This window comes from Pristis pectinata, chromosome 8, assembly GCF_009764475.1.
Source record: "Pristis pectinata isolate sPriPec2 chromosome 8, sPriPec2.1.pri, whole genome shotgun sequence".
Classification (NCBI taxonomy): Eukaryota; Metazoa; Chordata; class Chondrichthyes; order Rhinopristiformes; family Pristidae; genus Pristis; species Pristis pectinata.
This window is the reverse complement of record NC_067412.1, coordinates 16,074,916-16,096,847: the sequence shown is the minus strand read 5'-3', so window position 1 is coordinate 16,096,847 and position 21,932 is coordinate 16,074,916. Positions and strand designations below refer to the sequence as shown.

Below are 21,932 nucleotides of genomic sequence, written 5' to 3'. Positions count from 1 at the left end.
TTTACTTAACTTCCACTGCAGTGCTGGAACCTTATCACTTACTGTCACTGCCCCCTCATCCCTGATCAGAGGGCAGAATTGATTGCCAATGCTGTTGCTTCCCATCATCTCAACATTCGTGTATTTAAATAATTTCCTTCAGCACTACCCCAGTTTCCTTGTAGACCACAATTTGCACTCACATTGCACCTTTAAGATCATAAAATGTGTGAAGGGACTCCTTAGGAGTGCAATCATTCATTAAGCCGAAGAAGTATTCAACTACCAAAATATGTATTTGTAGGAACATCTGATATCTTTTCTAAAAATTAGATAATCCAGCAGAAGTTAGTTTGACTCAAGCTTAGTTACACTCAGTTGGCTACGTTGGACAAACCATATCTCTCACATGCCCAACACCAGACTCCCAAAGCAGACACTCTATTCTGAACTCTGTCATAGGATTACATTACCCTGCAGACAGAGGAAAACAATCAAGAATTTGCTCAAAGCCTCCTTGAAGGAATGCAACATTCCCACTGACTCTCAGGACTCTCTGGCCCAGGACCTCTCTAAGTGGAAAAGGAGCATTCAGATGGTATTGAGAAACTTGACCATGCATCAGAAGCACACAGAGGCTCTGCATAAGTGATAGAAGGAGTGCACCGCTTCTCAAGCTAGCCACACCTGCCCCACTGGCCACTACCTGCTCCATTTGTAGAAGAGTCTGTCATTCCCTCATTAGCCACCTCAGAACCCACAAAACCAGAGTGAAAGTAGGTTGTGCTTGATCCCAAGGAACAGCTTAAGAAGAAGACAACTTTGACCAAGAATACTGGAGCCAAAAGTTACATAAATTGGAGAGTGATACATTGCAATCACTTGGAAACATCTGGTGATTGCCACAAAAGAGTCATAAAAAGAGAAATTATGTAAAAGAAAATGTTGAATATTGGAAACAGGTTCAAAATTGATGATGTGTGTAACAAGGTGCTGCGCTCCTCTCAGCCTTGTGCCTGATCCCTGAGTGCACCTTAATATCATCCTGTGCTGTCATGATCTTACAGAAGCTGTTTTGATTTTATTGACTTGTAACATTAACTTGACTTTCACCTGCATAGGATATACTGGAAGTAGTGGAACTTGGTGACTATAACAAAAGGCTCAGTGGGAAGAGTTTGCATCTCATGGAAAAGTGAGGTAAAGATTTTGTGGCAGTTTAGTGTAAAATAAATGTTTTCTTATTATTTGATTAACTGTTTCTCCCACTCTTAGTAGCTGTTGAAGAACTTGCAGAGAATTCTTTGCTGTTACTTAAGATATCTTTATTAGTCACATGTACATCGAAACACACAGTGAAATGCATCTTTGCGCATAATGTTCTGGGGGCAGCCCACAAGTGTCGCCATGCTTCCAGCGCCAACATAGCATGCCCATAACTTCCTAACCTGTACGTCTTTGGAATGTGGAAGGAAACCGGAGCACCCAGAGGAAACCCACACAGACACTGGGAGAATGTACAAACTGCTTACAGACAGCTGCCGGAATTGAACCCAGGTCACTGGCGCTGTAATAGCATTATGCTCACCGCTGTGCTACCATACCACTACTTTGCCTGTAAAATAAGACAAATTAATAATTCACGTCATGACTGCTCCAGTTAGCAAGTCATTTACATGTGTCAGTACCCCCAATCTACTTAATGTAAAATCATAACTTAGGGCTTAACATGGAATTGTGATAAGAAATATATATTATATAATTTGCATATGCTCTTGTGTACCTATAGAAGTGATGAGCAGAAAGTCACATCCAAAATTTGTAACAGATATCAATACTCAAAAACAATGGCAAAGTCTATTTCAGATATCCTGTCAGGGTACGTTTAATAAGAATTTAGTGCCCATTCTCTTCAAACATGTATGCCCTATATTTGGGGGAGGTTAACTTGCACCATCTGTATATTGAATTTAACCTTCATTTGAGGAACAAATGGTCAATCGACTAAAAATCTGGCTTTTTGTAGGTTTTTATTTTTATGAAGTTACTGAACAATAAGCACGTGATTTTGTTGCTAGAACCATATGACATTTAGTTCCTGCTGGAATCATGCATTGTTGATAATGAATACTGTGTCACAGCAGTGTTGTGAACCTATACAGTTGTTGAAGAACAATGATGCCAGAAATATTTGTAGCTAAGTAACGTCAGCATTTCAGATCACATTTAAAAAAAACTAATGTATTTTTTTTATTTACAGTATTCCTGCTGTTGGAGATATTAAAAATGATATTCCCACTGTTGGAGGAAATATTGAAAATGAATGTGTTGTCATGTTCCTCAGCAGTGTTATTGCAGTATTTCTTGAATTTAGTTATATTGTATTTGTCGCTGTAGTTATGATATTGCATGGCCTTAATGGGTAAGCAACATGGGAGAAGAGACAGTAATGAGTGAATAAGTTGTTACAAGTTGCAGAAGAACTAGAGGAATGCAGATTGCTGTTTTGTTAACCTGTAGGGCATTTTCCTCACCTCGAAACAAAAAAGTTCTTTGATTTTTATTTTCAATAAAGGTTGATGTACTTATTGTAGTTGGTTCAGATTTATTGGCCAAGTGCCTGTTGTTTGTACTTCATTTTTGCAGTTTGTTAATAAAATTGAATGATTCCATTTTGCTGAACAGTTTATTGTGTTCTTTTCTTCTCTCTACACTTTCATCCTATCAAAATGGCAGATCCATCAGGGTAAAAGAATATATTTTAATCTTTTTAGAATCATTAGAAAATGTACACTACAGAAGGAGGTCATTCAGCACTGCTCCAACAGTACCAATTTTATTTTACCTTGGCTATTTGTTCCAGCCAATTCTTACCACATGCGCCAGCACCTCACCTTTACAGGCAGTAGTAACGATTACAATTTATTAATTTCAATAACTAATGTGATGGAATTGTGCACCAAGGCATGAGTTTACTTTCCCTATTGAGCATTTAAAAATAACCTAATTTTGAAACTAGTTGTAGTTTGTTACAAGCCAGGTTGCTATTTGGTGAATGTCCCTTTAAGGCACCTGGACAGTAGAGTAGTGGTGTGTGTGTGGTGTCGTCAAGACAGCAAGAATGTGCTTACGGTTTTGCTTAGTGAGTCAAGGAGAGAGAGAGAGAGAGAGAGAGAGAGAGACACTGACTGCTGGTCTCCGTAACAATGGATGAAGGACAATAGCTGTGTCTGTCACTACAATCCATGTATGGATTTTTGGAGCAAACAAGTGGAGTCCACTTTGTCATTAACCTGTACTGGAAAACAGGTATTTTTGTGGGCAGCCACATATCGAATGCCTTCAGGGTGGCAGATACCTTGGAACAAAGCAGTGGAGATCATCGGAGATTGAGGTGTCATATGGGTTCTACCGTGGAACATGTGGATTTCGTAATTTCTCTCTACATTTTGTCTTCAGTCAACGGTGGTTTTGCAAAAGCCTTTGCTCACGTTTCACCTCATGACTTGCTGAACTGAACTTTGAGAACTATTCCTAGACTTGGGGTTTGGGAATTTGCCACACACACACACACTTTGAGTTTAGTTTTGGGGAGAGGCGGTAGATGTTGTGTATTTAGACTTTCAAAAGGCATTTGATAAGGTGCCTCACAAGAGACTGATTAATAAGATGAGAGGTCATGGAATTACGGGTAGGATAACAGAATGGGTGGAGCATTGGCTGGTTGACAGGAAGCAAAGAGTGGAAATAAAAGGATCTCGTTCTGGTTGGTTACCGGTTACTAGTGGTGTGCCGCAGGGGTCGGTGTTGGGACCGCTCCTTTTTACCTTGTACATTAATGATTTGGATGATGGAATAAATGGTTTCGTGGCTAAGTTTGCGGATGACACCAAGATAGGGGGAGGAGTAGGGAGTATTGAAGAGATAGGAAGGTTGCAGAGGGACCTAGACAGTTTAGGAGAATGGGCAAGGAAATGGCAGATGAGATTCAATGTAGGGAAATGTGCAGTTGTACACTTTGGAAGCAGAAATAAGCGGGCAGATTATTATCTAGGAGGAGAGAAAATCTAAAGCACGGAAGTACAAAGGGACTTGGGGGTACTCGTACAGGATACCTTAAAGGTTAACCACCAGGTCGGATCAGTGGTAAAGAAAGCGAATGCTATGTTGGCATTCATTTCGAGAGGTATAGTGTATAAAAGTAAGGAAGTGTTAATGAGGCTCTACGGGGCACTAGTGAGGCCTCATTTGGAATACTGTGCGCCGTTTTAGGCCCCACATCTTAGGAGGGATGTGCTGACATTGGAGAGGGTTCAGAGGAGATTTACGAGAATGATTCCGGGAATGAAAGGGCTTACGTATGATGAGCGTTTGTCGGCTCTTGGACTGTACTCGCTGGAGTACAGAAGAATGAGAGGGGACCTCATAGCGACATTTAAAATATTGATAGGAAAGGACAGAGTAAATGTGGCTAGGCTGTTTTCCTTGGTGGGTGAGTCCAGGACCAGAGGGCACAATCTTAGAATTAGAGGGTACAGTTTCAAAACAGAGATGAGGAAAAATTTCTTTAGCCAGAGGGTGGTGAATTTGTGGAACTCCTTGCCACGTACAGCAGTGGAAGCCAGATCAGTGGGGACGTTCAAGGAGGAGATAGATAGATATCTAAATAGTCAGGATATCAAGGGATATGGGGATAAGGCCGGTAATTGGGATTAGAATAGTTTTTTTTCTTCTTCCCTCATTCCCCATTTCTCATTTCTATTTCCCTTTCCTTGGAGCAGACTCGATGGGCCGAATGGCCTGCTTCTGCTCCCTTGTCTTGTGATCTTGTGATTATGTTTGATATCTAACGCTTTTACATTTCTTATTATTACAAGTAGCTATTAATAAAATAGTTTCTAACACCTATACATGACTCGGTGTGTTTCTCTTGTTGCTGGTACTTAACAAGTTATTTACTGCTGTGTCTTGGGGCACTTTCGTCAGGGGCTTTCAGGATTCCTGTACGTTGTTTGGTGATTTGTGCAAACCTACTGTTCAGGATTAATTATCCATCTGGAGGCTCACTGTGTCGGTCTTAAAGACGATTTAAATAAACAGCTCTTCAATGCTTCAACTTCTTCCCCTTTAACTGACCCCCATCCTTGCACACCGTGGTTTGCTGTAGTAATTACTCACCTGTTTGAGGTAAGTGGTTAAATACATTCTTGATTAATACCCATAGCTTTTTGGATTCTAAGAGAATCCAGGGACATGTGGACACACAGCAATTTATGAAGATACGAGAATAGAGAACCAACCACACTATTTACAGGGAAAGCACAGGAGATGCAACCCGCTCCCACGCACAAGACCACTCGCCTTCTTTATATTGCGCCACTTCCTCCAAGGGCGCATTAGGCTGATTGACGTGTGAGCGCCCGAATGCCGCCTCGCCTTTCTCTGATTGACGTGGTGTAGGCCGGATGTCCCTGCCCCTTCCCCGGGTGGCGTGTGGTGACCGGCGCGGATCGCGGAGGGAGAAGCGGCCGGCATGAAGTCCCCAAAGTTAAAGAAGGAGAAGTTGGACGACACAGTCGAGCCGGAGCCCGAGAAAACTTACGAGGAGTTGGTGGCGAATGTAAATGCGATTGCGCAGCCGCTGGCATCGAGGAAGCTGACCAAGAGGCTTTACAAATGTGTGAAGAAAGGTGAAGACTGGGGGGAGGAGGTGAAGACTGGGGGGAGGGGGTGAAGACTGGGGGGAGGGGGTGAAGGGGAGGTGAAGACTGGGGGGAGGGGGTGAAGGGGAGGTGAAGACTGGGGGGAGGGGGTGAAGGGGAGGTGAAGACTGGGGGGAGGGGGTGAAGGGGAGGTGAAGACTGGGGGGAGGGGGTGAAGGGGAGGTGAAGACGGGGAGGGGGTGAAGGGGAGATGAAGACTGGGGGAGGGGGAGGTGAAGATGGGGAGGGGAGGTGAAGACTGGGGGAGGGGATGAAGGGGAGGTGAAGACGGGAGGGGGTAAAGGGGAGGTGAAGACTGGGGGAGGGGAGGTGAAGATTGGGGGGAGGGGGTGAAGGGGAGGTGAAGATTGGGGGGAGGGGGTGAAGGGGAGGTGAAGATTGGGGGGAGGGGGTGAAGGGGAGGTGAAGATTGGGGGGAGGGGTGAAGGGGAGGTGAAGACTGGGGGAGGGGAGGTGAAGACTGGGGGGGATGGGGTGAAGGGGAGGTGAAGACTGGGGGAGGGGAGGTGAAGACTGGGGGGAGGGGGTGAAGGTGAGGTGAAGATGGAGGTAAAGGTGGGGGGGGGGCGAAGAGTGTGGAATAATGGGGGAGAGAGGGCTGAGGAGTGAGGAGACCAGGGTTTGGGAACTAACAACATGCTGGAGAAACACAGCGGGTCGAGCAGCATCTGTGGGAGGAAATAAATTGTTGACGTTTTGGGTCGAGACCCTGATTTTGTTGGGGGGTTAGGAGTGAGGAGGTTGGAGAGGGCTGAGAATTGTGTTGGGGCTGGGGTCTGAGGAGTGAGGGGGCCGGGGCAGTGGGGTCTGAGGAGTGAGGGGGCCGCGATTGGGCACCTGATGAGTGAGGGCGATGAGGTAGGGGAGGATTGGGGGTCTGAGGAGTGAGGTTGGCAGGAGTGTGGGCTGAGAGTGAGGGTACGGGGAATGAGGGTCTCAGGTGTGACAGTATGGGGATTGAGGGTCTGAAGAGTGAGAGTGCCAGGGCAGCTGAGGAATGAGAGTGCAGGGATTGGGGAGCTGAGGAGTGGATTGTGGGGCTTCTGAGGAATGAGGGATCTTTTGGAAGTGGAGGCAGTGCTGTGGAGTAAGAGTAGGTGCACGATGGGAATTGTTGAGGACTGAGGTGAGGGTTTGCAGAGTGGAGTGCTATGGGGGGCCTGTGCTATGTGGGTTGTTAAGGAGTATGAGTGGTTGAAGATATTTGCTGGGGGGGGGCGGTACATGGTGTAGGAAGTTGGCTGAGGAGTGAAGTTGGTTGTTATCTGCTGGTGACTGAAGAAGTGTAGGGGACAGAAGGAACTACTAAGCAATGTGGGGTTGAATGGGGCACGCAAGTGATGAAGCTATTGCATTGGCAAGATGCTGAGGACTGAGAGTTAAAAACAGAAATTATGCGAGAGGGAAAGTTGCATCTCTTTATGTTGTGAACTAGTTTTATATTTTGCTGTTGAATCTGTCTAAATCAATTGGTCTGATGTGAAGTAAATTTATATGCATGCGTTGAAAATGGGCTTCAATATTCCCAAATCAGACACCTAATGAGTCTCTTAGGAATACTCCAGAATATAAAAGAATAATTCAGAAAATGAAATAAGACCTAACATGCAACTGCATAGTGGCAATAAATATCTAATGTGTTCCAGGTTAGTTGTGGATAATTTGTGATGTTTCTTTCTGCAACTAAATAAAGTTAAGATATATCAATGTCAGTTTGTCTAACCAGCAGTCTTTCAAACTTAGCTTTTCAGAAGTAATTGACATTTGTACTGCTTGCTTATTCTAGTTGTTGAAAGAAAAGTAGCTTCTGATCTAATGTAATGATTTGTAAGTCAAACTCTGCTCCAAGGCATAGTAAACATGTGAGAGGGAGAGATTGTTGTCCATTACTTGGACATTTCAGCATCATTAGCTACATCTAATTCCACTTAATTTTCACTTTCATTGTTAGCTGCAAAAGTGAAGCAGATACGCCGAGGAGTGAAGGAAGTTCAGAAATTCATCAACAAGGGTGAAAAAGGGTGAGGATGAAATTGAATCTGTGTTCACTCATGCACCTTCCTTTGCCACTCAGCCAATAGCCCTTGGGATTTGTTGACCTTCAATTTTCCTAGCTCTATTTCTTTATTACTACTGATTTTCTTCTCCTACTTCCTCTCTCTATACCTTTGGTTCCCGAACATATCTGGGAGGTTGTGTTCTCCTTTGAAGACAAAATTATATGTTTTAATATGTGTATGTTTAATTGTTCTGCCATTTCTTTGTTCTAAATTATAATTTACCCTGTTTCTGACAGTAGGAGACATACATTTGTCTTCACATATTAATAGAAGCTTTTACTGTCAGTTGTTATGTTCCCCACAAGCTTACTATCATACTCATCTTTCCCCTTCAATCCAGTCTTTTTGACCTCCTTTCCTGAATTCTGAACAGTTTCCAATCCCTAGTCCTGCTGTTTGGCTTCCCAAGTGAAATATGAGGGGCTGATGTTCCAGAACTACTACTTGCTTGCAAAATAAGCAAAATCATCTTCCATCTGTTTCACTGGTAATATGTATGAAGCATATTGTAGCTATGTGCATGAGTTTTATAAAGTACACAACTCGTGCTAGTACTGTAATGGAGTGGACATACTGACCTATTATTTAAACAAAAATCTAGCTAAGTAGCAGAAAGAATAAAATGTCATTTTGAGAAAACACACTTCTTCCTCTTTTATAGTTGGCTATTCTTATGATGCTTTGTTTTGGTTGCAGGATAGTTGTATTGGCTGGTGATACAATGCCAATTGATGTTTACAGCCACCTTCCAGTTTTGTGTGAAGATAATAACCTTCCCTATGCCTACATTCCTTCCAAAGTGGTAAGACCTATTTCTTTTTCTATAATATAAAAACATGGTGATAGTTTCTACAAATGAACACAGAGAAAACTTTGCAGATGAATGGGTAATGACTACGGAAAATCTAACACCGAAAATAATGCAAATGTGGCAAGTTTGAAGCAAAAATTTAGTTGGATGAAGCTGTTTGGTGTTGCATGAAATTTGCGTAGGGTTATTCCACATGTATTAGGCTTGTATCATAGCTAAACGTAAGAATTAAAAGCTATTGGAGGAAACTGGAATGCAAATTATAGTTGGACATCAAGAACTTTTTTCAGTCTATTGCAACACATATGCTGAAGTATTCTGTTTATCAGATCACAATCAGTGATTTGCTGTTATGTTTACACAAGTGACTTGCTCATTAAGTTCAAATGATATTTGTGTTTTTGTGTAGGATTTGGGAGCTGCTGCAGGAACCAAGCGGCCAACGTGTGCAATATTGATCAAACTTCACGAAGAGTATAAGGATTCCTACACTGAGTGCTTAGATGAGGTGCAATCACTGAACCATCCTGTATGAAGAAATGTTTCAACAAGATTACAGCCCTTCTCAACCAATTGCATTGGCATTGAATACATTGCTATAAACAGTACACCAGAAGAATTTGTAAAATTGCATTTTTTTCTTTTTGTTTACTCCAGTTTTTGAATTATTCTGATTTAAAAGAAATGTGCAGCAAATAAATTGATGTATTTTTATTTTATTGATTTCCTACCTCTATTTAATTTGAGATAATATCAATCCAACTCAAAAATCCAGGGGTCATTTTTGGGTTAGGTGTACATTCAGTGGATGAGATTGCACTGCTCTCCTAATCATATTAGCAACTACAATTAATTTTAATGATCAGGTCTCTACACTAATTTTGACAAGTTAACAAGGCAGAGATCTAGTAGCTCTTCTGTAGAATCAAACCAGAAGTATTCATTTAAAGGAGTTGTGTTGATGTAAGTAGGAACCCTGGTTCAACCATAAGAGGATTCATGTTATAGCTGGCTTGTTCCTCTAAAAAGTGTGGCATTGTTTTCTTTGCCATTTTCAGAGCAAGTCCCATATTTTTAGTACCACCACATTTTAGTACCAATGTGAACACATTGCATTAAAGCTCTCACTTTGCACTGATCCCTGTTTCTTGTTGGAATGGCACCAGAACTTCATGACTAAATCGATGTCAATGGCTATTTATCTTGGGTATGAAGTTTGTAAAAGTCTTTAATAAAGGAAACTGATTAACAGTTGTTGTCATTTTCAGATAATGTGTAAACAAATGGCTCATTGGTTTATTTTATTTAGTGTAAGTTACATTCTGTAAGTAACTTTTATCCCTTAGAAATGTTGTTCTTCTGTTTAAGAAGGGCAATGGGGACAAAATAAGAAATCATAGGCCAGTGAGCCTTACATCAGTGGTAGGGAAATTATTGGTGAAGATTATTAGGGATAGGATCTACCTGCATCTGGGAAAGCATAGATGTATTAGGGATGGTCAGCATAGTTTTGTGCAGGGGAGGTCATACAGACTGAGTTTTTTTTTTGAGGAAGTGATATAGATGATTGTTGAGGGTAGGGCAATGGATGTTATATGCATGGACTTCAGTAAAGCTTTTGACAAGGTCCCTCAGGGTAGGCTAATCCAGAAGATAAAGGCATGTGGGATTCATGGAGACATGGGATTCATTGGTGTACAAGGATCAGTGCTGGAACCTCATATATAGATGTGTTCAAAAATATTGGTAGAGAACTCCCAGGATGTGGGATATATGTAGCTGGTAGGGATGCACTACCACTTGCAGTAAAGAAGTTTCACGTTTAATGCATTGTCAAGGCATGAAATGTGTGCCGAGTTAAGGGCAGTGAGACATATCTGAGAGTCATCTTTGATTTCTTTCAATCAATTGCGCTTTTCCCCTTGATTGAAAGTGCTGTGATAATTCTCTAAAACAACAATACTGCTAACCTCTGCATTTTGACAGCAAGTTCTGACCCAGTGGCTTAGGTCTTTTTTAATTGGATGAAATTCCATCTCGTCAAGGATTAACTTTTAGATAAGCAGACTGACAATGTAGACAGTAATGAAGTTAAACGGTGATAATGTGCTTATGTGGAACTTGTTTTGACTATTGCAGCTGTATAGAGAAGGACCAAGGTAGATTTTTAGTAAACTCCATAATAATGGAAAGTGGGAAGAGAAGCCAGTGCACAAGTTTCTCCATCTACATTTGCTCAGAGTAGAATTGGGCACAGGCCATCAGATTCAGCTAGAGAATGGATTTGAGGCATTGGGCGATGCCAGAGGATTCACGAGTTGAAAAGGTTGAGGAATAATGCACCACCATTACAAAGGCCCAGGGTGCCATATTGATAAGGTCAAATTGCAATCATTAGTTCAGGGGAATTACCCCTCAAAGTTCATGTTTCATCAATCATTACTTTCATTGCAAAGTAACTTGTCCTTTATAGATACAATTAAGGGAAAAAAGTGTAAAGCTAGTCAGATTTTCTGCGGATAAAATTAGCAATGTAAAAAAAGTTAGTCTCTGTCTCATTGCTTTCTGGGGTGTTGTTTGAGACCGGAACGGGGTTTACAGCACACCGGGGAAACGTTTCGCTGTGGCACTTTACCAAAGGAGCGGGAACCCGTGGTGGGTGTGTGACGGTGACGCCTTCACTGATCCCAATCCGACAACGTGCAATGGTTGGTGGCTTTTCGAATATTGCATTGGAGACTGATGTTATATTTGGAGTTGGTGAGTCTTCCACTCGCTGCGTTATTACAGTCGTCAGTTCCTGAATAAAAAAAAAGTCAAAACTGGCGGGTATTGGGCGTAACAAGTTAATGCAAACTGAAGCAGACCTGGAGCTGAGGGATCGAATTTTGGAACAATTTATAAATGAGCCAAGATAAAATCGGTAACCAATGTTGTCCTTTATATGCCCATTTAAACGGGAAACTTACAGAGAAGTACAATCTTATCTTGTTGAAACAAATAATAAGCACATATTAGAACTTACCAAAGTGGTCAGGTGTTTTGATCGAGTTTTGCTGTAACCTAACGTTGTCATTTTATAAAACAATGTTATTCTCAACCGTCCTTCATTCTCCCATTTTTCTTCAAAGCTCTCTGATTCCTTCCTCCCCATTGGCTTATCTATATTCTCTTTGAATTCATTTAGGGCTTAACCACTCCTTTGGTCACAAATTCGACACTTATTACTTATGTTTTTTTTTAATTCCCTGTTCGAGCTCTTGGTCACAGCTCTTTTCACTGTATTTTGAGTGTCCAGGTCTGTACACGGTTGCTAATATTCAGTACTGATTTAGTATGGCTTTTTCATTTTTCTGCAAATGAATCTTGGGAATTGATTTCCTTTTTAATGGCTTTCTTTTTAAAGTTGTGTGACTTTCTTTACTCCTCCTAGATCCCCTTGCTCTGCTATCTATTTAGATTCTTATTCAACTATTAGACGGCCAAGCTTTGTAATACAATGTAGTACCTCACATATGCCTATTGCAATTCATTTATCATCTATTTGCCCACTCTGCAGACTTAACATCCTATAATTTCTTGCAATCCTCCCATTTACCATTCCCTCCCCCAAATTTAGTGTCATCCACAAATTTATAAAATTTTGGCAAAGGCAGGAAATGTCAAAAGCCTTCAGCAGGTCAAGCAGCATCCATGAAGGGAGAAATAGTCAGTATTTCAGGTCAATAACCCTTTATCAGAACTAGATAAGTGAGAAAACAAGTGCATTTTTCAATTGCAGAAAGGGGGCAGGGTGGAAAGAACTGAGGAAATGTGTGTAATAGGATGTGACCAAAATTGTCAAGGTGACTATTAGTTTAAATATTGGCAGTTAGAGACAGAAGAGAAAAGAAATAAGGATACAAAACTGAAATATACAGCTTAAAAAAAAAAGGCTGGTTACCTGAAACTGTTGAATTCAATATTAAGTCTTGAGGCTGCAAGATGTTAACAAAAACCTTCAGAAATCTGGGCAAGTATCATCTATTCTCTTACTTATCTCTTCAAATAACTTGATGAGATTGATCTCTTCTGAAATCCATCGGGTTTTTTTTGTTGGGGTGTGTTCTAGACTTTTACTGTATCTTTTTAGTTTTTTCTACAAACAGCTGTTCAGCTGACTTGTTTCAGGTGCCTCAGCAAACCCTCTCTTGAATTTACATGCAACCTTAGTCACTTACCAGTTCTCTAACCAAATGTTAAATACAACTTGCAGCACCACTGTCGTTTCCAGATTTTCTTAAATGCATGGAAGTAATCCATCTAAACCAGGTTTTTATGCTATCATTAAAATTAGTTAGCTTAATAGTTTAACTAGTTTAATACCTCTGCCTAATTTTATTTTAAATACAGTTATATGATTTCACTGAAATGTTCTGGTCTACCTGATTTGTGCTGTTTGTAATTACTGAAGCAGCATAATTATTTAACATTTCTGCTCTTTCATTGTATTACGGATTAGGTTACTATTAGGGGAATGTCCCTTTAAGACATAGTACAGTTGTGTGTGTGTGTGTGTGGCGTCACCATGACAACAGGAGATAACGATGTGCTGACATTTTGGTTCAGTCAGAGTCAGAGAAAGAAGGAAAGAGAGGAGAAAGAGAGACACTGTCTGCTGGTCTCTGTATCGATGGATGAAAAACAATAACTGTGTCTGTCACTACAATCCATGTATGGATTTTTGGAATAAAGCGGTGGAGTCGACTTTGTCATTAACCTGTAGTGGGAAACAGGTATTTGTGTGGACAGCCACGTCTCGAATGCCCTTCGGGGTGGCAGATACTTTGGAACAAAGCAGTGGAGATCATCAGTGAAGGAGGTGTCATATGGGTTCCATAGTGGAACATCTGGATTTCGTAATGTCTCTATTCTCTCTCTACATTTACTCTTCAGTCAGCGGTGGTTTTGCAAAAGCCTTTGCTCATGTTTCACCTTATGGCTTGCTGAACTGAACTTTGAGAACTATTCCAGGACTTGGAGTGTTGTCCCGAAATTAATTTTTCCCTTCTGTCCGCTGTAAGTAACACAGTGCCACGAGGTCGATTCGAACAAATACCTTTATTAGCAGTGCACCGCTAGGAGAATTCTCTTCAGCACTCACTAAGTGTCGCTTCCCGAGTTCTGTCCGCACAAAGGGCAGACAGACATTTATACAGGAATTGTCATGCACATCCCATGCATACGGCGCCGCGAGTTTCGGTCAAGCTATAGAGATCCCGAGACATCTATCACACCTCTTGTCTTAGTATAATTGAGTTATAATCAAGGCATTCAAAGGCAGGTATCACCCTTCATTGTTTAAACCAAGCCTCCACCTCGATGTTAATTACACCCAGTATCGCCATAGTCTGACATAACGGAATGGTCTATTACCCGAAACAAAGGCAGTTAACATACTTGACATTCCAACTTAATTAGTGGGTCAGCAGTTTGCTAGTCCTTGCTAGAGAAATATAAATGCATATATATATATTTTTTGTTTACCAGTTATAGGTATGGTTGCAATTCTAAACCCTTCACTTCCTCAGGAGTTTGGGAATTTGCCACACACACACTTTGAGTTTAGTTTTGGGGTTAATGGTGAACATCTAACATTTTTACTTCTAACATTCTAGCATTTTTACTTTTATTTTTCTTATTATCATAAGTAGTTATTAATAAAATAGTTTCTAACACTTATACATGACTTGGTGTGTTTCTTTTCTTGCTGGTACATAACAAAATTGGGGGCTCATCCGGGATAGATCCCAAGATTGACGAGGGTGGTCTGAAATCGAACTCGAGACTGGTACTAGAGGTCTGGGTTTGAACAAATTGGGGTCTTATTGGACAACTGATTGTGGTCGGTGTGATAAATTTCTTTTTGATTGATTTGTGTGTGTGGAAACCAGCAACAATGGAGGCATTTTTGAAAAAGCCAGCCTCTGGAGGATTGCAGGGGATGAGGAAGCCTGACTTGGTGAAGATTGCTGCAGAGTTAAATCTTGAAGCAGTAATGAAATTTATGAGAGAGACAGATATTCAGAGACTGATAGCTGGCCGTTATGGGAGAAGAAAGTGTTTGAGGAGGACGTGTTAAAGCAGTTTCCTGGGAGTGAACCAGTGATTTCTGAGGCCCAGGTGCAGCTAGCAAAGATAGAGGCTGAACGAGAACAAACTCGGCTGAAGTTAGAGGCTGAGGCAGAACAAAGGAAACCAGAGTTGGAACTAACTCGGCTGAAGTTTGAGGCTGAGGCAGAGCAAATGAAGATAAATGCCCAGATAGAAATGAGGAAGATAGAGGTTGAGGAAAAGGAGAAACAGCGACAGTATGGGTTAGCGATGAAGCAAAGGAGTTCTGTTAGAGCAAGGGCTAAAGAATTAGTCAAGACCGATAGTCCTGTACAGCCTGATGTCGTTCCCCGTGACAGCCCAAACAGGATGAAAATTATGATGACTTGTCCGAGACTTTTCTGTCTTCACTGGAGGATCAAAGTCCTTGTATTGAGTCTGAATTTAAAGATTTGTCTCTGTCTAGGAAAGAATTTATAGTGGAGCAGGCTAAAGACTCTGAGCTTACTGAATTGAGAGAAAAAGCACTCTCAAGTGATGAGATGGTAGGTAAACCTAATTTAAGTTCCCTTGTGGCTCCTTTGCAGCCTATTCCTGTTTTTGGTGAACCCTTTTCAAAGGTGGTTGTGAACTGTGTTAGCCCTTTGCCAAAGGATTGGGATGAAGGAGGTCATTTGCTTTTGTTTGCAGTGAGAGAATTAGTGCAGAACTCCTTAGGATTCAGTCCTTCCGAATTTGTGTGTGGATATCAAGAAGGAGGAACTTTAGAATTGCTAGGGGAACAATGGATTAATGAGGAGGTGCATTTGAATTTGTTGGACTATGGTCAGAAATTTAAAAACCGACTGGGAAAGGCTAGCCAGATTGAAAGCCTTTCTTTTGAGAAAATGGCTGTTAATGTTGACACTGAAAATTGGAAAGTTGTGAGTGACGAGGGTCAGTTTAGACAAAGCAATGGAAAAACAAGGCTGGTAAACAAAACTGAATTGAGAAACATTGAAACAAAATTGGAACATTTCCAATATCAACAAGGTCAACAAGTGAAAAAATTAATTTTGTAATTTCAAAACATGTTTGAAAATGGATAAAATGGAAGTATGAACACGTGATAAGAAACATGGAAGGCAATCAGCAATGATCTTTCCTGATGTTAAATGGGAAAAATGTGTCCTTACTAATCTGATATTCTGTAATTGTGTAGAATGATAATTATTAACGCATTCCTTTACTAATAATATGCACGGTTAAAAATTTTTGCTCTTGCAGATCAAAAATTTTTCTTTTAGGTGGGAGGTGTTATGGATTAGGTTACTGTTTGGGGAATGTCCCTTTAAGACATAGTACAGTAGTGTGTGTGTGTGGCGTCACCACGACAACAGGAGATAATGACGTGCTGACATTTTGGTTCAGTCAGAGTCAGAGAAAGAAGGAAAGAGAGGAGAAAGAGAGACACTGTCTGCTGGTCTCTGTATCGATGGATGAAAAACAATAACTGTGTCTGTCACTACAATCCACATGGATTTTTGGAATAAAGCGGTGGAGTCCACTTTGTCGCTAACCTGTAGTGGGAAACAGGTATTTGTGTGGACGGCCACGTCTCGAATGCCTTTCGGGGTGGCAGATACTTTGGAACAAAGCAGTGGAGATCATCAGTGAAGGAGGTGTCGTATGGGTTCCATAGTGGAACATTTGGATTTCGTAATGTCTCTATTCTCTCTCTACATTTTCTCTTCAGTCAACGGTGGTTTTGCAAAAGCTTTTGCTCACATTTCACCTTATGGCTTGCTGAACTGAACTTTGAGAACTATTCCAGGACTTGGAGTTTGGGAATTTGCCACACACACACTTTGAGTTTAGTTTTGGGGTTAATGGTTAATACCTAACATTTTTACTTCTAACATTCTAACATTTTTGCTTTTATTTTTCTTATTATCATAAGTAGTTATTAATAAAATAGTTTCTAACACTTATACATGACTTGGTGTGTTTCTTTTCTTGCTGGTACATAACAATTGTTGCTATATGATTTCAACCTTGACCATTTCTTAATACCTTGATCCCCACCAACCATTCCCTTTTATTTAGGCCTCAATGGAATATTCATACCTTTATTGTTTTATAGTCTTACTTTGTTTTCCTAATTGTCTTTTGATTTCACTCCTAATCTTGTAATATTTTACTTTTCCTCTACAGTCCATGGTCTTGGCATACGTACCCTTGCCTTTTTTCCCCTTTTTGTTTACATAACCGTAGTGTCTCTTTGTGTTTATTCTTTATTATATTCATCCTGAATTGCTGAACTCTGTTTTAAATGTTTTCCATTGTTGTTTTAGATTGTTATTTGACAGTATTGTTTTCCATTTTATTTCTCTAAGTTCTGTCTTAGTCCCTGCTGATCACCTTTTCTCCATGACCGTACTAGATCTTCTGGTAAATTCTTCCTTCTATGGCTTCTTACATTCTGGGTTAGTCAGGAATCCTGTAAACACCACAGGAGCTGTATACCTTTATACTCTTCTGGCACTGCGTCTAGCTATCTGACAAGCCCCAACTCTGTGTCTGGTTTGGGTCCAGTCAGGTGTATATTCCAATAAAACATTTAGGTTGGGGTCAGATCAGGCAGTACTCTGCCAGCCCAGTTCAGTGTTTCATGCACATGTCTTCTGTTGAGCAATATTTGATGTTTCATTCTCAAATGGATCAATAGCATGTTTAAGATATACATACATACATATAAACGTGTGTGTGTGTGTGTGTATATATATAGAGACAGACAGTGGTGAGTTTGAGTTTTAATTTTATATCCAAGCAGAGCTCTATTCTGGCCTATTAATTTTACAATAGATGAAATTGCCCATGACAATATGACTGTTTCATTTGTCTCCATAAATGTATTGCATATTTCTTCCATATCCTTTATATTATATCTATATCTGTCTTCCACTTCCCTGTTTCAATTTTTCTCTACTACAGGTATAATTTCTAAAAAGTATAATTACTCCACCTCCACCCCACCTTTCCATCGCTCTTTCCTAAATCTATTATACCTTGCAATTTTTAATTACCAACTCTGATTTTGCTGCAGCATTGTATCAATAATCCTTACAATATTCAGTCACTGTGTGCATTATTTACAGACAATTTAACTAAGTTTATAAAACTGTTCCTCTTGTTTGTTTTTAAACACATGCTTTTCACAGTTTTGGCAGTTTGTGTCTTCCTTTGGCTGTTGCAAGGTCTCGCTTCTGTTACATTTTTATTTAGGTTTATTTAACTTGTACATCCCTTCAATCAATCCCATGTTATAATTTCAAGCTTTTGCCATCTCCCTATTTACCCTTACTGTTGACTCTTGGCCCTTTGTAGTTCATGTGATGCTTATCCTGTCTATAAGGGAAGTTAGTCATATTTATATTTTATGAATATTGTAGTGTGAAGATGTCAGATCAGCAGCAGTTGCTGGAGGTTCTCAAGAAGGAGCTGCGGTCTCTTCTGATTTCTTCCAAAAATAGTTTGACTCCTGCTGAGCTTGAAAAAGATTACCAAACCATGATGGGAAAGCGGCTGCCTTGGAGTGCTTTAGGTTACAAGTCTGTTCTGGAGCTTGTGTCCAACATACCAGATACTATCAAAGTTCACTCGTGTGCAGATGGCACCATCCTCCTGAAAGGTAAGCAGTTATCCACTGTTTAACACACAAGATAAATAACTGATTTTTAGCACTAATTGATTTAGGACATTTTTGTTCGTTTTTTATCTTGTCAAATACACAGTTATTTGCTAACATTATTTCTGACTAAGAGGTTAGAACAGGAATTTGCTGTAAGCTTTCTGATCAGTGCTGCTTCATTGTAGGATGTCCCATGTTCTAGTCATTTTTTCACTTCTTTTAGATGGCAGCAAGTATTACTCTTTGCAGAGGAGCTTGTTCTTGGCTAGACGGTATTCCCAGTGGCAGGGAGTGTATTGCTAATTATCTGAGATAACACCTTTGCCTTAAAATAATGCTAAAGAACCTTTGCATCCTCGTAACAGAGGAGATGTGACCTCAATTTTAGCAGTGCAACATTTCCTCAGTGCTAGGCTGGATTGTCAGCCTAGATGTAAGTGCTCAAACTTCTGGAGTGGAATTGATACCATAATCTTCCGACTTTGGTGAGATTGCTTCCAATTGACACATGTCTGTCACCTAATCATGAGCATAGGCCGATTCAGTGCCTTTGATTTTGCTTGATTGTCTTCAAAAGTTGGAGATAAATTTCTAAAAACATTTCAGTTATTCACTGATTTTCCTTTTTCCATTGCAGGAAATAATTTTGTTAAGCTGTTGTGCTTGCACATTGTTTGGATAGGTCCTTTTGTTTATGTCACCCTTTTTATTTGCCTGTACGTAAGCTTAGGAGACCAATACATAGCTAAAAAGAGCCTGATCTTTTTAAAAAGTATAACAAGTATCTATTGGCCACCTATATGAGTCATCATTTCCAATTGATTTTCTTAATGGTGTTCTCAGTACTACTTGTTGAATTCATGACTACCAGATGAAATTTTAATAATGGCATTGGATCATAGTACCTGGTGTTGAAGGGTAATGTGTGCTTGCGATTATGTGAATGATGTGAGATTTTCTGTTATGTATGTACAGCTAATAAATCTGTTCTTTTTTTCCCAGGCATTGGTAATGAAACAACAAAAGGAATTGAAGAGTTGGTGGCAAAAGCAAAGGTCTCCACCAAGACCAAATGTAACTTGAGAAAAACTAGATACGAGCTTGCACAGAAGCAGAATATCCTGCCTAGGAGGTGCAATACCACCCCAGTTTTACCCGCATTAGTGAAATGTGAACTTCGAGAGCTGGTGGCATCCTTTCCCCATGGTGTTCTGCTGTCTGATTTTGACAGGTCATTTTTGAAAAAGTACGGAAGGCCATTTCAGTACACACAGTATGGATTTTACTCCTTGCAGGAAGTTCTCAAAGTAATTTCGGAAGATGTCAAGATCCAACAGACACGCCTGGGTTCCCTGCTGTTACTGAGAAACAGAAACAGTGGAAGTCTACTGAAGCAAGGTGTGTTCAGTACAGGCACAGTAGTGTAGGGCAGGCGCAGTAGAGTAGCAGTTAGCGTAATGCTATTACAGTGCCAGCGACCTGGGTTCACTTCCGGCCACTGTCTGTAAGGAGTTTGTACATTCACCCCGTGTCTGTGTGGGTTTCCTTCGGGTGCTCCGTTTCCTCCCACATTCCAAAGATGTACGGGTTAGGAAGTTGTGGGCATGCTATGTTGGCACCGGAAGAGTGACGACACTTGTGGGCTGCCCCCAGAACATTCTACGCAAAAGATGCATTTCACTGTGTACTTTGATGTACATGTGACTAATAAAGATATCTTTTTAGTTGCAAACAGCATACTTTTGCTTTAATAGTTTTAAAGTTAAATTGATTTATTTTGCTTTTGTTAAAGCTGAAACTGACTAATCTTTACCAATTGTTAATTTACTCCTCCTCATGTTCATGCATTTGAGAAAATTTATGTCCCAAAGATATCCCATAGATATTAATGCTGCTCTTTAGCTGACCTTCTATGATAAATTGTAGAGTGCCACTGGGAAACAAATCTTTACTCTTAATTCAGCTTGTTGAAATTAAGTACCTGTCAAAGAATCATGAAGTAAAGTAACATCAACGATTGCTGTGATGGACTAGATGTCATGTGATACTACACAGAATGGTAACGTAAAACTGCAGCTTGCAGGAAAGAGACATGCGGTAGTGATAGGGGACTCAATAGTCAGGGAAACATAGGAGGTTCTGTGGCAGTGAGCATGAATCCTGGATGGTATGTTGCCTCCCAGGTGCCAGGGTCCGGGATGTCACTGATCAGGTCCACAGGATTCTTGAGCGGGAGGGAGAGCAGCCAGAAGTTGTGGTCCATGTTGGCACCAACGATATAGGTAGGAAGGGGGATGAGGTCCTGAAGAGTGAGTTTAGGGAGCTAGGCAGAAAATTGAGGAACAGGACCTCAAGGGTAGCAATCTCGGGATTGCTGCCAGTGCCACGCGATAGTGAAGGCAGGAATAGGAGGAGGTGGCAGATAAATGCGTGGCTGAGAAGTTGGTGCAGGAGGGAGGGTTTTAGATTTCTGGATCATTGGGATCTCTTCTCGGGAAGGTGGGACCTGTACAGAGAGGACGGGTTACACCCGAACCAGAAAGGGACCAATATCCTTGCGGCGAGATTTGCTAGGGTGGTTCGGGAGGGTTTAAACTAGTTTGTGAGGTGGAAGGGAACTGGAGGAGTAGGTCAGAGGAAGAAGGGGATGGGGAAAAGTTAGATCAAACAGGTAGAGAGGCTTTGGGGAAGGAGAAGCAGAATACAGGCTATAAAAGTAGTAAGGTAGATGGACTGAAGTGTGTTTATTTAAATGCAAGAAGTGTCAGGAATAAGGGGGATGAACTGAGGGCTTGGCTAAGTATGGGGGACTATGATATCGTGGCTATTACTGAGACGTGGCTGACGTCAGGAGAGGTGTGGATATTGAATATTCCTGGTTTTCGGTGTTTTAAGAGGGATAGGGAAGAGGGGAGAAGAGGAGGAGGGGTGGCAATACTGTTCAGGGACACTGTTACGGCTGTGGAAAAGATGGATGTTGTAGAAGGATCATCTCTAGAGTCCGTATGGGTGGAATTAAGGAACAAGAAAGGAGCAGTTACTCTACTAGGAGTATTCTATAGGCCCCCCAGTAGCGGTAGAGATATAGAGGAGCAGATTGGCAGGCAGTGTTTGAAGAGAAGCAAAAATAACAAGGTTGTTATAATGGGAGACTTCAACTTCCCAAATATAGACTGGAACCTGCTTAGTGCCAAAAGTTTAGATGGGACGGAATTTGTTAAATGTGTCCAGGAGAGATTCCTGACGCATTATGTTGACAGGCCGACTAGAGGGAATGCCATGTTAGATCTAGTTTTAGGAAATGAACCGGGACAGGTGAAGGATCTATTGGTGGGTGAGCATCTGGGGGACAGTGACCATTGCTCCATAACCTTTAAAATTGTCATGGACAGGGACAGGTGCAGAGAGGACAAGAGGATTTTTAATTGGGGAAGGGCGAACTATGAGGCTATAAGGAGAGAACTTGGGAGTGTAAATTGGGATGTCCTTTTTGAAGGAAAATGTACCATGGAGATGTGGTCGATGTTCAGGGATCTTATGCAGGATGTTAGGGATAAATATGTCCCGGTGAGGCAGAGAAGGAATGGCAGGGTGAA

The 21,932-nt window shown here is 41.0% G+C and overlaps 2 protein-coding genes across 2 annotated transcripts in view; both read left to right on the top strand.

Annotated features, from left to right (window-relative positions):
* Positions 1-5,455: 5,455 nt before the first annotated feature.
* On the top strand, positions 5,456-9,824 carry nhp2 (NHP2 ribonucleoprotein homolog (yeast)). Its single transcript, XM_052021799.1, has 4 exons — positions 5,456-5,669; positions 7,654-7,723; positions 8,459-8,564; positions 8,983-9,824. Exons 1-4 carry the CDS (start codon positions 5,513-5,515, stop codon positions 9,106-9,108), a joined length of 459 nt encoding a protein of 152 aa, XP_051877759.1. The 5' UTR covers positions 5,456-5,512; the 3' UTR covers positions 9,109-9,824.
* A 1,360-nt stretch (positions 9,825-11,184) lies between these two features.
* LOC127573240 (tudor domain-containing protein 5-like) overlaps positions 11,185-21,932 on the top strand; it is a 38,181-nt gene continuing 27,433 nt past the window's right edge. The window contains exons 1-3 of the mRNA XM_052021264.1: positions 11,185-11,333; positions 18,098-18,336; positions 19,339-19,734. Of these exons, the coding sequence (XP_051877224.1) occupies positions 18,105-18,336; positions 19,339-19,734 (628 nt within the window). The 5' untranslated portion in view covers positions 11,185-11,333; positions 18,098-18,104. The remainder of the gene's footprint in view (positions 11,334-18,097; positions 18,337-19,338; positions 19,735-21,932) is intronic.